The sequence below is a fragment of the Bos indicus genome, chromosome 11 (genome assembly GCF_029378745.1).
Source record: "Bos indicus isolate NIAB-ARS_2022 breed Sahiwal x Tharparkar chromosome 11, NIAB-ARS_B.indTharparkar_mat_pri_1.0, whole genome shotgun sequence".
In the NCBI taxonomy this organism is placed as follows: domain Eukaryota; kingdom Metazoa; phylum Chordata; class Mammalia; order Artiodactyla; family Bovidae; genus Bos; species Bos indicus.
In genome coordinates this window covers 1,836,507-1,853,440 of record NC_091770.1, presented here as the reverse complement: position 1 = coordinate 1,853,440, position 16,934 = coordinate 1,836,507, and the positions used below count along the sequence as shown (strand labels likewise).

At 51.6% G+C, this 16,934-nt stretch overlaps 1 protein-coding gene across 1 annotated transcript; it reads right to left on the bottom strand.

The window, feature by feature from the left end:
• Nucleotides 1-1,706: 1,706 nt before the first annotated feature.
• On the bottom strand, nucleotides 1,707-16,116 carry LOC109565702 (myelin and lymphocyte protein-like). The gene is made up of 4 exons (XM_070798182.1): nucleotides 15,866-16,116; nucleotides 6,326-6,493; nucleotides 5,111-5,233; nucleotides 1,707-2,310 (listed from the first exon to the last, which is right to left on the bottom strand). Exons 1-4 carry the CDS (start codon nucleotides 15,956-15,958, stop codon nucleotides 2,215-2,217), a joined length of 480 nt encoding a protein of 159 aa, XP_070654283.1. The 5' UTR covers nucleotides 15,959-16,116; the 3' UTR covers nucleotides 1,707-2,214.
• Between the last annotated feature and the right edge of the window lie 818 nt (nucleotides 16,117-16,934).

Genomic DNA, 16,934 nt, shown 5'->3' with positions numbered 1-16,934 from the left:
GGAGTGACTACAGAGCTTCAGGGGCAGAGGAAGCCAGCACCACCAGCTCCAGTTCTCACCAGCGAGTGCACCCGTCCCCCTGCCTGTGAAAGGACAGTTGTGGCTGTGTCCTGTGCCCAACTGGGAGGAGGACAGGAGGCTCTCTATGTGGGAGCTGCCTGGCCCAAGGCCAGACCTCCAAAGGCGGCAGGCACGTCGTCACAGTGCAGATGTGGGGCCTCTGGGCAGTTGTGTTTCTGTCACAGTGCAGATGTGGGGCCTCTGGGCGGTTGTGTTTCTGTCGCAGTGCAGATGTGGGGCCTCTGGGCGGTTGTGTTTCTGTCACAGTGCAGATGTGGGGCCTCTGGGCAGTTGTGTTTCTGTCACAGTGCAGATGTGGGGCCTCTGGGCAGTTGTGTTTGGGTTTTGGTGTGACCGACACTTTGGTCCAGGACAGGGCTACCAAGCAGACAACCTCTAAGGCATGTCCCACTGTCCTTGGGGAGGGCAACAAGTTCTGCCCCAGAGGAAGTTCCCTCCTGCTCAAGACCCAGAGGCAGAACTGAAGAACAGAGGCATGCTAGCCATGAGGGGCTTGGGGAGCAGACAGCACGCCGCACCTGGAGGTCCCAGCACAGAGCAGGTGCTCCGTCAACATCCAGTCTCTGTGGTCTGAGGACCTTTCTGCTATGGCCCAGCTTCTTACATGCCCTCTTCGCCAGGCCACATGGGTTTCCTGGGAGCACTGCACTTAGCAGGGAGGACTGCCCACTGGCCAGAACTTACACCTGCAGACACTTCCTAAACAGTTGGATGCAGACAGAACTGAGCAATGAGATGCACCAGCAGGAAGACTGGACCAAGGTTTGTTGGGGGTAGGGAGGCGAGTGGTCTGGGTGAAGGAAAACAGGGAGGGCATCTTTTGAGGCTTCCCATCCTCATTACATCAAGTGCAAAGAGGATGCAAAGCAAATGCCAATGAAACTGCACGTTATAGAAATGACTCAGGATATGAGGAATGAGGAAGTCATGTCAGAATCTTCTGCAAAGCTTGGGACTAACGAGGCTTAGTGTTAGACAACTGGCAACTGAAAAGGGGGAAAGAGCATGTCACAGCTTCTTTATAAAGAGAATGAAACTTCAAAACCTTGAGAAAACTTGGAAATTCAACTAAGCCTGCAGTTTCTTTTTTTTTTTGTTAGGGTTGAACATGAGCCTGTGTTAGCATCACTGGTACTTTATGAAAAAATGAGACTTCCTCGGTCAACACTTGGTTGCAAATTTTGTTAAACATGTGACAAACTTCCTATCCTTTCTTTATATTTAAAATATTCAGTATAAGCCCCGATCAAATCTTTTGCTCCTAATTTACTGCAACATTTTAAAAAATTATTTATTTGGCTGTGCTGGGTCTTAGTTGTGGCATGGGGGATCTGGTTACCTGACCAGGGATTGAAGCTGGGCCCCTGCATTGAGGGCGTGAAGTGTTAGTCACTGGACTACCGGGGAAGTCCCTCCTATAACATTTTAACTGAAGTTTTAAGTAGACTCAGTGAAAGTGGCCTTTCCTGGTACAGTTACTCTGGAATAACAAACAGCTGTCATCTGAACTGCCCTTTGATGCTGCTTCTGAGATTTGGTCTAAGCAAGGATTCCTTAGAAAGAAAGCTGACATGATGGTGTTGCCCACATGGGAGAATAAAAAAAAAAACAAAAAATTACCCCATGAGAGTATTGACCATAAAGACACTTTATAAATTATTTGAAGAGTTTATCATGTTTCTTCCTGCACATCGGTAAATATTTGCTGGGAGAGTTTTATTCTCTATGACAACTAGAATATCCTTGAAGATGTAAGATTTCCTTGAAGACCTAGAAACATGCTGCAAGATGGATACTCAAAAGAGCCCATGGAAAATTGCAATCGATAGTAACAAAGACTCAGTCCAGAGACCAGTGGGGGATCCTTGTTTTGTGGTCTCTCAGATCACAGTCCCCACTTCCCACCCCACCACCCCCTTCAATAGGAAATGACCCTAGAAAGACTTCTCAACTCTTGGAGGCTAAAGGTAGCAAGCCCTTTACCCTGACACGAAGGTACCTGAACAGTCAACATAGCACCCACAAAGAAAGAGAATGTGGCTTTTTGTTTTCTTTTTCCACAATCGAGAGCAATTCTGCAGCCTCAAATGTTATGCTGGAAGGCAGCCTGATGATTGACCATTGTCTGTGTTTTCAGGAATGTTCTCTGTTCCTGTAGGAAACCTTGCATCTGATTAAAGAAAACACGGCGTGGACCATGTACAGCAGTGTGACTATGATTGAAAACACCTGCAACCAAGAGAAATAACCGTTAATGGGGGTGCCTGGTGAGAGGGCAAGTCATGGGCCTTCCAAGCTGGGCTGGCCGCTTGCATGAGGGCCTTCCAAGCTGGGCTGGCCGCTTGCATGACACTTGGCCCTGAAGTTTGTGGACTGCCATTGTTTCCCATCACTCACACAGTCATCCTTCCTTTCAGAGCCCAGGCATAGCCCAGAATGCTCTAGGCACTGACTCCAGGTGACCTATTGCATCTCCTGACCTTGGCATGCAAAGTCAACCACTGCCATCACACATCTCCATTTGGTGCCACCCAGTTGGAAATGAGGGCCCTCAGAGACCCCTCCAAAGATACTTGCAGCAAATGTCCCCTGCTCTTCATGGAAAGCTTCCTTCCTGCACACCAGGATGACCGGAGTCCACCAGCTTTGATTCCAGCAGCCTTGGCTCAGAGAATACGACTGCATGGGTTTGCTGGCTCTGGTTAAGGTCTCATTGCTGCCTAGACATCCTCAGACCCCCACCAGAATTTTACACTAAGATCCTGAATTTCACAAGCATAGGCCAGGAAGCCAGGACACAGGAAGCGAGGGACTGGCATTGGGAGGAGGAATTTTGAGCCTTTGCTGAAAGGAGGGGGCTTACTGAGAAAGCTGCTGGGAGCAGAGGCTGAGAAATGTGGCAAACGGTCACACTGTGCCTGGTCAAGGCCCTGGCTTGCCACGTTCTCATCTGGGCACCGTCTATCCTCTCACCCAGCTCGGAGTGGCTGGCCCCAAGGGCTGCCTGCCCACAAGCAAACATCCGCATCTGGCTTGGCTTTGGGTGTGGGGTCAAGAGTTTCCAGCTGCTGGGGTTGAGATGAGGGAGGTACCCGTGGTTTCTCTACTGTGGGGGGTGTAGAAACAGTCGTCTGAAGGTGACGGAGGAGGCGGATGACCCTCCCAAGGGGAGGGAGAGCAGCCCAGGCGCTGCCTCGCTGTAGTTGGGCGCCATCTTGGGAGATGAACTAACATGGGCGAGGCTCCCACTCTGTGGGACAGTTGAGGGGGTCCCAGGGACCATGAGAGGGCCCTGCTTATGGAACTGGGAGCGGCTGGGAGCTGAGGCGAGTGTGTGGCTTCCCCAGGGAAGGGAACAGGCCCCTGGAGGCTAGCAGACAGGCTTCGAGGCCCTCTCCCCGAGACCCCTGCCTCTGGGAGCAGGAAGGGCACCCGCACTAACCCCCTTCCCAGAGCCCAGCGGCGCCCACCCCGTGGGTTTTATTTCAACCTCTGTTCTGTTGTTCACTCGGTGGTGTCCAACTCTGTGATCCCATCGACTGCAGTACGCCAGGCTTCCTTGTCCTTCTGCATCTCCTGTTTGCTCAAGTTCATGTCCACTGAGTCAGTGATGCTATCTAACTATCCCATCCTCTGCTGCCCTCTGATCTACCCTTCCCAAAAGGTGTGAGGAGACACGGCTTTGGCACCTGGGATGGTCATGTTGTGGTCTGTCATCACATTCGACCTCAGGATTTCCTAGAAATCTAAGTAAGGAGTAATGTTTCTTCAACTTTTTCTTGCTTTTTAAACAATGTTCATGGTTAGAAATACATCTGATATGAATTAGCACCCTGATGCAAGCCTATACAAGCACAACTCTGGAAAAGAGTTCTAGGAAACAATACGTTCTCATTCCTTGCCATTCTTTTTTTTTTTTTTAATGTATGTATTTTTAATTGGAGGGTAATTGCTTTACAATATTGTGTTGGTTTCTGCCATACATCAACATGAATCAGCTGTAGGTTATACTTATGTCCCCTCTCTCTTGAACTCCTGGTCATTCTGATCCATTTCAGCAACGAGGAAATTAGGCCATGAATTCACAGCCCACTAAGGGGTCTTGTCCCCGCAGTGGGAGGATGTTCCTTTTAGAGCTTAGGGACCTGCAGTCTCACCCCATCTATTGTAATGGGGTGAGGGAGGTTCCAGCCCCTGTTCTACCCATTGCTACCTGGGAAGCCTTGGGAGGAAGTGGTTTAATAGCTCTCTCATCCTCCAGGGAAACAAAAAGGATTGCTGTCTCATTTTATAGGTGAGCAAACTGAGGCTCAGAAGGTGCAAGAGACTTGCAGAAAGAATGAGTGTGAAGTTCACACCCTCTTACTGCACAGGTTCTCAGAGCTGCCAGGAAGGAGACGCCGTGGACAAGAGACAAAGGTCTAATCCCAGAAGCAAACACCCACAGCTGGAGGTCTGGACACGCTGTGCCTGGAGGGGCCTCCCCGCAGCCCCAGAGCCAGGGCCTGGGAGACACTGGCCACTCATTTTCCCATCCCTGGTCTCAACACTGCCCCCGCCCTGACTGTGAGCTTCCCTGGAAGACCCTCAGGGACAGCCTGGAACCCAGGTGGGCAGACTCTCTGCTCACAGTTGTGCTAAGACTGTGGGTAACAGAGTAGTTGGCCTGGACCCCACCTGCATCCTCGGGCTGCTGTGAGGGGAAAATGATTGTTCACAGGAGCTCCGACAGTGCCAGACCCTCATGGTCGCGCCGCCTCCCACATCTGACCCCTCAAAGCCCACCCAGGCTCAGACCCCTGGCCAGCCCGGGCCTGGGCACTGCAGAACTGACTGTGCCCGAGAGGGTCTGGGCGCATTAGTTCCCTCGTCTGGGGCTATGTTTTTGCAGAAATGAGGAGGAAAGTTTACTTGGTTGAGAATTAAGCGAACTAAGAACCACCAGGGAGGACTCAGGAGCCCTTCTGCTCAGAACCCCCGTCAGTGGGCAGCGGGGGCTGTGAACACTGAGGCTGAACCGAGGACTCACCACAGCGGAGATGTTTTCACTGTAATGTTTGTGTATGTCGTCTTGCAGGCCGATAGTGACCAGAGTTTCCAGGGCAGAGGCGCTGAAGTAGAACAGGGCGGCGAGGCAATGGTAGGCTGTGTCCTGCAGGTCAGAAAGGGCCATCAGAGAGTGACGTGGGCGGCTATGGTCCCGGGGGCCCCTGAGCCCACCTGTCCCTGCCTGGCCAGGCCCCTGTGTTACCCTCCGTGGTTCCCCTTTACCCCTTCCCCGCCCAACCTCCGCTCCACCCCCAGCCCCTCCTCACAAGGACTGATTCACTAACCAGGGCTGCTCCTCGGTTTGGGAGCAGAGAAAGGACTTTAAAGGAGGAGGGACTTTCACTTGAGATGAGATCTAGTAAGGGCTGGGAGAGGGCCTCTTGGATTGTTGGAAATCGGTTTTGGACATGAGAGGTGTCATGCACGGTCACAGCCCGGAGTTCAGATGTGGTCTTGGTGCCAGTGCAGAGTGAAAAGGTTAGGCCGTGTCCGTGGTTTTGTTGTTCATTTTGGGGGGTAGTCTAGTGGGGCTCCAGGTATAGTTAAAAGGAAAAAAGTACTAGAACGGGCTTTGAGTAGTTGTGAATGGAGGGGGTTTCTGAAGTCTAGGCTGGAGGCCTTGGGAGAGTAAGAGGCCTGGCTGACGGCCCCACCCCGTCCAGGGGAGGGCAGGGCAGGTGGCCCAGGCGTCATTTCCCCCCTTCACGGGCCTCAAGGCAGAATTCACGCGGAAGGGAGATCACAGGCCATCTCTTCCCCTGCCAGGCTCCTCTCTGGTGACCCCGCGTTAGAGGCGGGGACGGGAGCCGGGCAGTGAGCACGCCTCACACCGGGCAGCGGGGCCCACGCCCGGCGCCCCGGCCCCTCCCCGGAGGCGAAAGCCAGTCCTGCGGGTGGGGGGAGAGGCCGACCGACCCCTGGCAGGTGCGGGAGGGACAGGGAGGGATGCTGGGCTGCTGGTTTCCAGGAAAGGGGTGATCGCAGAGGAGAAGGCAGAGCAGCCCCCAGAGAACCAGGCAGGGACAGCGTCAGTCAGCCTCCTGCCGCGGGACCCCTGGGCTGCTGTCGCCACTCGGCCTTGGAGGGCGCGTGGGAGACACCCACAGGGCTCCTCACCCCTCACTGGGAAAGCCCGCCTCCCAGGGGACAGCACCCATCACTACCCCCTGCCCCAGACACGCAGGGCTGGACTCACCAGGGTGATCCAGAAATTCCAGTTCTTATGGGCACCAACAATGTAGAGGAAGAGCAGGAGAGTGGTGACTATGAAGCAGGACACAGACACGAACAGGACCCAGCCCTGGACCAGGGGGACGGGCACCTGGGTCAAGAGGATGAGAATCCACACCAGCCCCCCAAAGGCCTGCAGAGGGAGGGAGATAAGGGTGACGGTCAGACCAGGACGGCCAGGCCCAGCAGTCACACTGGCGAGCCGGGGCTCTTCACAAATGTTAACTCGGTTAATCCTCATACTGAACCATTTGTGAGATGGGCAAACTGAGTCATATACTAGGTAAAAATTTGTTAGCACTAGAAAGGATTTATGCCATCCAGTTTTATCATTAGAAGAGCTATTTCTGAGGTTATATCCTTCCTAATTTTTGGATGGCAGAAAGCAAAGAGGAACTAAAGAGCCTCTTGATGAAGGGAAAAGAGGAGAGTGAAAAAGCTGGCTTAAAACTCAGCATTCAAAAAACTAAGATCATGGCATCCGGTCCCATCACTTCATGGCAAATAGATGGGGAAACAGTGGAAACCGTTGTAGATTTTGTTTTCTTGGGCTCCAAAATCCCATGACTGTGGCTGTGAAATTGAAAGCTGCTTGCTCCTTGGAAGAAAAATTATGACAAACCTGGACAGCGCATTGAAAAGCAGAGACATCACTTTGCTGACAAAGGCCCATATAGTCAAAGCTATGGTTTTCCCAGTCGTCATGTACAGATGTGAGAGCTAGACCATAAAGAAGGCTGAGTGCCAAACAGCTGATGCTTTTGAATTGTGGTGCTGGAGAATACTCTTGAGAATCTCTTGGACTGCAAGGAGATCAAACCAGTCAATCCTAAAGGAAATCAGCCCTGAATACTCACTGGAACTGGACTGATGCTGAAGCACTAATATTTTAGCTGCTGCTGCTGCTAAGTCGCTTCAGTCGTGTCCGACTCTGTGCGACCCCATAGACGGCAGCCCACCAGGCTCCCCCGTCCCTGGGATTCTCCAGGCAAGAACACTGGAGTGGGTTGCCATTTCCTTCTTCAATGCATGAAACTGAAGTCGCTCAGTCGTGTCGGACTCTTCACGACCCCATGGACTGCAGCCTACCTGATGCAAAGAGCTAACTCATTGGAAAAGACCCTGATTCTGGAAAGATTGAAGGCAGGAGGAGAAGAGGATGACAGAGGATGAGATGGTTGGATGGCATCATTGACTCAACGGACGTGAGTTTGAGCAAACTCTGGGAGATGGTGAAGGACAGGGAAACCTGGCGTGTCGCACTCCATAGGGTCACAGAATCGGACATGACCGAGCAACTGAATTACAGCAAGTATTTTTAATATAAAAATATCCTTTCTTTTATAAAATGGTAGGGACTAGTTGATCCTTTTGGTCTTTACTTTGCAAAATGAATTAGCTACACTATGTTATTAGCATTAAAAAAAATTGGCCCCTAAATGACCAAGTCCAGGAAGCACTCTATCTACTGGAGGTGTGGCAGGAGTGGGAAGGACCCAAGAGGGCCTGGTCTTGGATGACCTAGGGCAGGCATGAGAGAAGTGCTCTTTTCCTTGTCGTTATCCAGAAGACACTCTGCTTGGTGTCCTCAGGGTCAGGGAGTTCCAGGAGCGTAAGGACAGATGTAGAGGTCATGACCTCAGATCCTCAAAGCCAAGGGCTTGTAGACAGGCTTGCCCTCGTTTGGATGGACCTTCTTCCCTCCCTGTGCCCACTGGCTTTACCCAGCAGGATACAGAGATCGAATAAGGAGGTTTCATGAAAAATATGAATGTCAGCCATAAGAGACAAAAAAAAAAAAAAAAAAAATCCTTGGACGCTTAGATCAGACAGGAGTGGGTTCTGTGCAAGAAAAACAGATCTGATGGGAGGCACCCAGGGGGCCAGCAGCGCGGCAAGCTCACAGCAGTGCGCGTGCAGCAGTGAGCAGAGCGCCTCAGCCAACAGCGCTGCTCTGCAGGGCCTCAGGCTCTCTCTTTGGGAAGGGTGTGGGTGTCAGTTTTACCCTTCTTCCCTTGTGGTCGAGGATTCTCTTCTGATTCATACACATTGGCCAGGTAGGAGATAAATGCCAGTCCCTTTCCTGTGGACGCATCCTGAGAACTAGTGTCTCAGGGAGCCCAGTGTGTGCCAGGGACATGGGCAGAGTCATGCATCAGACAGGGGGCAGACCCCAAGACTGGCCTGCAGTACAGGAAAGGTGCTCTCAGAGTGGGCTTCCAGGTCAGCTGGGTATGAAGGACTTAGCCGCACGGGCACCCACACCGGGGCACCGTGAATGGAGACCACTGAGGGGCTGGTCTGTCTTAGGGAAGAGTCCTAAGATGTAAGAGTGGTTGGGTGGGCCCCTTCTGGCCAGGTCCCTCGACCCACAGTGTCTGGCTTATCAGCAGGCAGCTGGAGGGCATGATGGAGGCTCTGGGAGACTGCGGGCAAGGTTTAGTGCCAGCAGGTGCCCTCGCCCTGAAACAGGGCCCTGCCAGACGCTGATAAACTGACACGATGACAAATCATGTTTGAAAAGTTTAAGCAGGCCCCGTAGCAACTGCTCCTCTGCCTTCTGGCAGATACGGCAATTTGCTACTAATACACGCTCAGAGTTCACAAAGCTTTCCCCAGGGTCCTGGCACCGTGCTGGTGCCACCCAAAGGCACAAGACAGGAGGGGCAGCCACAGCATCCTCTTCTCCTTGGTCACCCCCCTGGTCAGGCTGGCCAGAGCGGCTCCTGGCAGAGGACACGCCGACTTCTGCCCTCCGTTTCCCCTCTATGGGGAGGAGAGTCTGTGGGACGCCCTATTGAGATAGGTTATCTGTGTGGTACTTGACCCAGAGACAAGTTGAATGTTCCCTCAACAGCCTCACCCGCCCCCAAATCTACTCAGCGTCCTGCCCGAGAAGGGCATCTAAAGAAAAGGTGGTGTGGATCACCCATACTGCCCCTGCCCTGCCCGCTTGCCCCCTTTCAGCACACACTAGCCAGGTGATCTCAGACCATGCATTTGAGGCGTTACTAAATTAATCATTGCACCTGATTGCTACTGAGCAGTAACTGTGTGCATCACTTGTCTTAAGAGCTTTGTGTATATGACATTCACTTATTCCTCACAGCATCCCACAGGTTTATACTGTCGTGTCCCCATTTTACTGATGCGAAAACTGAGGCACAGTTGCCTGCTCACATCCCCACGGCTGCTGAGTGCCGGCTTCGACAGGCTGGCTGTGGAGCCCAGGTCAGGACCTCTGTGTGTGTGTGTGACAGTTACACAAGCTGACGCAAGAGCAGTTCACCATGACACTGCCCTCGTATGTAGGGTCGGCTTTAGAAGTGGCCAGGAGAAGAGTCACACTGGTGGAGAGGAGACTGCCCCACGAGAGGAGCCTTGCTCCTGCTGCCAGCTGTCCTTCGGCCCTGGGGCTGGTGAACTGCAGCGGAAGTGCCCCTCCCCCACCCTCCCCAGGTTCAGCATGCTCTGTTCTGTGACCCCACTTCTGGCAACAGCTGTGTGGTGTGTGTGGCTCAGAGAGATGGGCTTACACCACCGGGTCGTGCCTGTCTCCCTCTTCCTGTGATGGCCCTGCAGCCTTCAGAGGTCAGGAGCTCCAGGGTAGGGGTGCAGGCCCGGGGAGAGCTGCCATGCCTCACCCAAGATACCACTCTTCCCTGCTCCTGGGTAGTTTCCTGGTCTTGCGGGGGGAGTGGTGTCCACCCTGCTGACCTGGAGGCTGAAGGTCTGGCATCTGCAACTCCCAGGCTATTGGGAGGTCAGGTATGGGAATATGGACTGGGAGTAAGCAACAACTTACTGGACCACAGATTTAAAAAATGGATCAAGCCTTTCACACCCATTGGACTAGCAGAAAATTACAAAGTCTGACTCTGCCAAGTGAGGCAAGGTCTGGGAACAATGGAGACTTTGATAAGCTGCTGGTGGGAGTCAGGACGGTTATACAATATGGGAACCTTCTTTCTAAAAGAATGCAAAGCAAGCCAGAGTCCTGGAAACAGTCTGCGCAAGCAGGGATCCTGAGCTTAATTAATATTTATTAGCTTCCTGGTAACTCCACTCCTGGGCTGTGTAAGGGGGAATAACCCTTTTGGACAGTGATGTCCTAACATCTGGGAATAGGAGGACGTGCAACCCCTATGACCCAGTGTGTGTGTTCCTGAAAGAAATTCCCAACATACAAGTAAAGGGAATACATGAATGTTCTTTGGCAGTGCCGTCTGCAATATCAAAATGAAGCAGATTGGAAATCGCCCAAATGCCCATCAACAGAAGATGGATAAAGAGTGTCAACATGTATAAACCTCAGAATAAGGCTGCATGAAAAGCCTGTTGCAGAAGGATATGTACAGGGCAACAAAACTTTCATAAAGTGAGAAAACATAAAACCACACCACGTGTAGTCAGAGGTAGTTAGGGGTGCAGTCAAGTTTTAACCTTGAACACACATTCAGCCCAGGGGTGGTTCTGTAGCTGGAAGAAGAGACAGTAATAAGCAGAGTATCCAGGGGGCTTACATGTCGTCTGAAAGTTCTATTTCCTTAATACTGAGAGGAACATTAAGATTTGACAAAACTGAGCGATAATTACAAGGGTTTTCATTAAAGTATTATACATAGTATAGTGTCCATCACTAGGTCGTGTCCGACTCTTTGCAGCCCCACGGACAGCAGCCCGCCAGGCTTCTCTTCCCATGGAATTCTCCAGGCAAGAATACTGGAGTGGGTTACCATTTCCTTCTCCAAAAATATTATATATACTTTTCTATAATATTTGAAATAGTTCTTAATTTTAAGAAGCTGAAGTGGAGGGACTTCCCTGGTGGCTCAGTGGTAAAGAACCACCTGCCAATACAGGAGAGGCAGGTTTGATCCCTGGTCTGGGAAGATCCCTCGTGGCTCGGAGCACTTAAGTCCGTGGGCCACTTCTGAGCCTGTGCTCTGGAGCCCATGTGGCTGAGGCCCGTGTGCCCTCGAGCCTGAGCGCTGCGAGAAGAGAAGTCACTGTGACGAGGCGCCCACACACCACAGTGGGAGTCAGCCCACTCCCATAACTAGAGAGAAGCCCGCACAGCAACGATGGCCCAGCACAGCCCAAATAAATAAATTATTCTTATTATTATTTTTAGATTCACTTTATATTTATTTTTTTTGGAGGCTAATTACAATATTGTATCGGTTTTGCCATACACTGACATGAATCCGCCATGGGTGTACATGTGTTCCCCATCCTGAATCCCCCTCCCTCCTCCCTCCCCATCCCATCCCTCTGGGTTATCCCAGTGCACCAGCGCCGAGCACCCTGTCTCATGCATCGAACCTGGAAAAAACAAACTGACGTGGAATTGGCACAACAGGAAGTGAACCGTTTCACCTTGACCAGTTCGGTGCTTTTAATGCATTCAGGACGTTGTGCAGTCCACCATCTCTAACTCCAAAACACTGTATCACCCCAAAAGGAAGCACCATGCCCAGTAAACCGCTCCCTGTTTCGCTCTCTTCTCAGGCCCTAGTAAACCACTGGTTCGTGTTCTGTGTCCATAACCTTATCTCTTCTGTGCCTTTCATATAAATGGGGTCCTACACCACGTGACCTTTTGTGTCTGGCTTCTCAGCACAGCAGTTTCACACTCATTAACTCTATAGTATGGATCGGTGCTCCATTCCTTTCTAAGGCTGAGTAATAGTCCATTGCACGGAAGGTCACAATTTCTTTATTAATTCACCCACTGATGGGACATTTGGGCTATTTCTCCCTGTTAATTACTGTGAATGGAGCTGCTATAAACATGCATGTTTATGTACCTATTCAGGTCTCTGTATTCAATTCTTTTGGTCATAAATCTAGGAATTGCTGGGTCATGTGGTAATTATTATTATGTTTTAAAATTTTTAATTAAAAATTTTAATTTTATCTTGGAGGATGGGTGATTAACAAAGTTGTGTTTGTTTCGAGTGCGCAGCAAAGTGATTCATCTGTACATACACACACACCTATTCTTTCTCAAACTCTTTTCCAATTTAGGTTATTAAGTAATATTGAGCAGAGTCTCCTGTGCTATACAGTAGGTCCTTGTTGGTTATCTGTTTACAACATAGCAGCGTGTACCTGTCAATCCCAAACTTCCAATCTATCCCTGCCCCCCACCCTTCCCCCGGGTAGCCGTTAATTTATTCTCTGTGAGTCTGTTTCTGTTATAAATAAGTTCACTTTTATAATTTTTAAAAGATTTGCATATAAGCAATATCATATGATGTCTGACTTATTTCATAGTATGATCATCTCCAGGCCCACTGATGTTGCTGCAACTGGCATTATTTCATTCTTTTAAATGGCTGAGTAATATTCCATTGCATGTATGTGCCACATATTCTTTATCTATTCATCTGTCAATAGACATTTAGATTGCTTTCATTTCTTGGCTATTTTAAACTGTGCTGCAAAGAACACTGGGGTGGATATTTCCTTTCAGACCATGTTTTTCTCCAGATATATGCCCAGGAGTGGGATTGCAGTATCATACGGTAGCTTTATTTTAGTTTTTTAAGGAATTTCCATACTACCGTTCTCTACAGTGGTTGTACCAATTTACATTTGCACCAACAGTGTAGGAGGTGTTTCCTTCTCTCCACACCCTCTCCATTATTGTCATAGATTTTTGTGATGATGGCTGGTAATTATTTCTGAGGAATTACCAAACTGTATTTCATAGCAGGTGAACAAATTTACATTCCCACCAGCAATGTCTCCTAAGTCGCTTCAGTCGTGTCCGACTCTGTGTGACCCCATAGACAGCAGCCCACCAGGTTCCCCCGTCCCTGGGATTCTCTAGGCAAGAACACTGGAGTGGGTTGCCATTTCCTTCTCCAATACCAGCAATGTCTGAGGGTCCCAATTTCTCCACATCCTAGCCAGTACTTATTTTCCAGTTTTTTGATAACAGTAGTCCTAATTTCACGTGAAGTAGAGCTCATTGTGTTTTTAAGATAGTTTACTTATTTATTTTCTTTTCATTGCTGTGCAGGCTTTTCTCTAGCTGTGGAGCGCGGCTCCTCTCTGGTTGCAGTGCGCGGGCTTCTCATTGCAGTGGTTTCTCTAGGTGAGGAGCGCAGGCTCCACGGCCTGCAGGCTCAGTAGCTGTCGCACACCGGGTCAGTAGTCACTGTGGCTTTGATTTCATTTTCCTAGTGATTAATGATGATGGATATCTTTCCACGTGCTTATTGACCATTTGCATGTCTTCTTTGGAGTACTGTGCATTCAAGTCCTTTGTCCATTTTCTTAATTGGGTTGTATATGTTTTGTTGTTGAAACAGTTCATAATTTAAAAAACATAAACATCCCTCCCAGATTGGCCAGCTCCTTCTTAGGCCCTTTTTAGTTCTCTACTCTTTCCACACATCAAAACACGTACAGCTTTGTATGTGTACAACTTGTACAGATGAAAATATAAAGAACGGGCATCTGCTTTCTTTTCTGCCCTCCCAGGCACCCTATGAGCCCATCCTCAATTCAAGGAGGAAGTAAAAAATTTAGGATGACACTGAGGCACCAGGGCCCTCTGGAAGTGGGAGGGGTGTGATCCGGTAAGCAGGGGTTAATGGGGTAGAGAAACAAATGACTTCTAAGACAGGTGTGAGAGAGGTATTTGGGGCAAAGGAGACATTTTTCTTAGAAGCCGCTACTATCTGCAGGCATCAAAACGATGCATTTCAGGTAGTCCATAGATCTGAGATTTCCTACACCTGGTTTTCTACTTTTGTTGATTTAGGGGGATCCTCCTCATCACCCAGGACTCCCCCCAGCAGGCTGGGCTCATCCTTCACTCTGGCACTCCATCCACTAAGCTGTGATGACAGAGGAGGCAGAGGGCGCTGGGAGGCTGTCCCTTCTGTGGCGCCAGGATCCCCCTACCCCCAGCACACACGCCTGCTGCCACCTGAGCCAGACCTTGTCTGCGCAAGAGGAGGAGGGTGCACCAGAGTCTCCTGCATGAAGCCCAACTAACACACTCTCTCGTGACTCTTGTTATAATGCTCCCCAAACAGTTACAAAGGCAGAGCAAGCCACTCATCAGGGCAACCTACGAGACACTAGCAAGTCCTTTTGTTGCTTAAAAAATCTCTCTGCCCCACCACACCTCACTTTTAGCCAGCATCTCTTTTGGTCACAAAACTTGCCTTTGTAAATACAGTAGGCTCTGAAGGAACTACTCATTCACTACTTATTCCCTGGTCTTAGGTTCTACAGGATCATTTCCAGAAACCCAGCCTTGAGCAAACACAGGCTCAGTGCTGACTGGAAGCAGAGATGAGTGGTCTGGGAAGGAACATTCTAGTGGATGCCAGTCCTTTCCACTCTGGGCCCGAGTGTCCCCACCTACAAATGGTGTGGCTAGGTCCAGAGGTGTCCAGGGCTTCTCCTAGATGTCAGCTCCTCCACAGGGGTGCGACCAGGCTACCTTGACCCCTTCTGCCATCTCCCCCAACCCTCCAGGGAAGACAGAACCTGCTCCCTTTGCTGTTCACATCTCCTTGACAATCAGGAGACAAGAAGCTGGGGTCCCGTTTCTAAACAGGTCTGGACGTTTTCTTTTCCAACGGACTCTCCAGGCGGCCATTTATGCGGTGGGGCTGCAGGGAAATGAGTCTCGCGGCTTCTGGCGTTAAAGCCACAGAAGGAATACAGCCTGCCTGCCACCCCTCCACCGCCTTTAGGCGAGGCCCTGGGAAGTTTAGCCTGAGTCCCACAGGGAGCACTTCACAGGAGCCCAGAGGAAGAAGCGCTTTCCCGCAGCCTCGGGTTGAGGCTGTGCGGCTCCAGTGTAAGGAAGGACCAACTGCAGGGGAAGGAGTCCTTGGATGCTCAAGGTCAGCCAAGTCAGGGCCCGGCTCTCACAGGCCCCTCTCCCTCCCTCCATCCTTCACACTGGGTACAATGACTGTGGCGAGCAAACGACGGCTGGTTTTATCATTTCCAGATTGCCAAAATTTCGTTCACTCTCCAGAAACGTCCAAGAGAAAATAATCCGGATTCGGTTCCTCCTGCAACACCAACCCTATCTCCACACCGCTTTCGGTAATACTTAATCTTTCTTTTGCCGATTTTTATATTTTTTAAACAAATTCCTGACCATGGAGAGAGCTGGGCGCCTCTACAAGGACGTCGATCGCCAAGAAGCCCATGGGAAGCAAGTTAGGAGCGCAGCTTTGGTACCTGCGCGCTGCCGGTGGAACCCGGCCAGCTTTCCGACCACTGAGCCCTGTGAGTTTGGTTTCTCCACCTAAGCCCCGGTGACGGTCTCCCCGTCGTCGCGGGCTAGAAGGGGCCAGAAGACTGCATGTGGCGGTGGGGAAGAGACAGTCCTCACCCTCCTTCTCTACCCCACCCAGTGCTCCCGGACCAGGGCCGCTCTGGGACGGGCGGGCGGGGAGAGCGCGCGCGGCACTGCCCATCCCATCCCGTCCCAGCCCGCCCTCCCTGGTCCTCAGCGACTCACAAACTCGAAGATGAAGAGCAGGTCGGGGAAGGTGGTGAAGACCGCGGAACCCCTGGGCAGCCTGCGGCCGCCCGAAGCCGTTCTGGTGGCCATGCGGGCGCGCGGGTGTCCGCCTCGGAATCAGAGGCGCGCGTCTCTGGCTCCGCGCTGACCGAGCACTTGCTCGGGGAGCCCGGTGAGCCGGGTGCACCCGCGAGGGTTGAGGCCGGGATTTCCGGGCCAAGAAAAGAGGAGCCCCAGGCCGCTGCCTGCGGGGCCCTGCCACCGCCCTAGACCGTCGGGCTTCGCCCTGAACCACCCGGGAGTAGGGGCGGGGACTTGGCTTCTGCGTCCCAGGTCTGCGCTCCACCTCCAAACCCGAGCCTAACAAAACCACTTCGGCTAGGCGCTTCGCACGCTTTGGGTCTTAGCAAGTGATGATCACCATCCCTTAAGAATGATCTCTGTCAAAAACCAGCACTCAGAACTCCTTGTCTTCGCACTCCTCCGGTCACCATTGCTCCAGCTGTTCTTAAGGTGGACTTCTTTTGTCTTTCTGCTGGGTGAGTTAGTATTTGTGACCTCTGGTTCCAGGCTCCAGGAGGGGCCAGTTCCCAGTCCTGCCCACGGCTGCAGGGACGGTGCTGAGACTCGCTCTGGCTTCCCATCCCCTTTCCCTGAGCCGTAGGAGCCAGCAATGGGGACCCTGCCCCCGTGGTCCCCGCACTCCGAGCTGGAGCTGCTGGGCAATGGATTAAGGGCAGTCACAGCGGCCTTGAACCTTTGAGCGGGGAGGGAGCCAGCACTGCCCAGTGCTTGCTAAGTGCCTAGCACCCCATAGGTTCTTTGTTCACATGACCTCATTTGATGCTGGGAGGAGAGTGCAGGGAGACCCAAGAGCACCCACCAGCCCAGCCTGGCTTGGGCTCGGGGTCCAGGGAGCTTGTTGAGGAAGGGACACTTGAGGAGTGAGCAGTGGTTAACTGGAGGGAGGAGGCAGCCTTCCCTACAGAGGAGCAGCAGGCACTGGCCCTGCAGGATGGTCAGGCCCTGTTCCTCATGCTGGGAAGCTGCTGGATAGATATGGGAA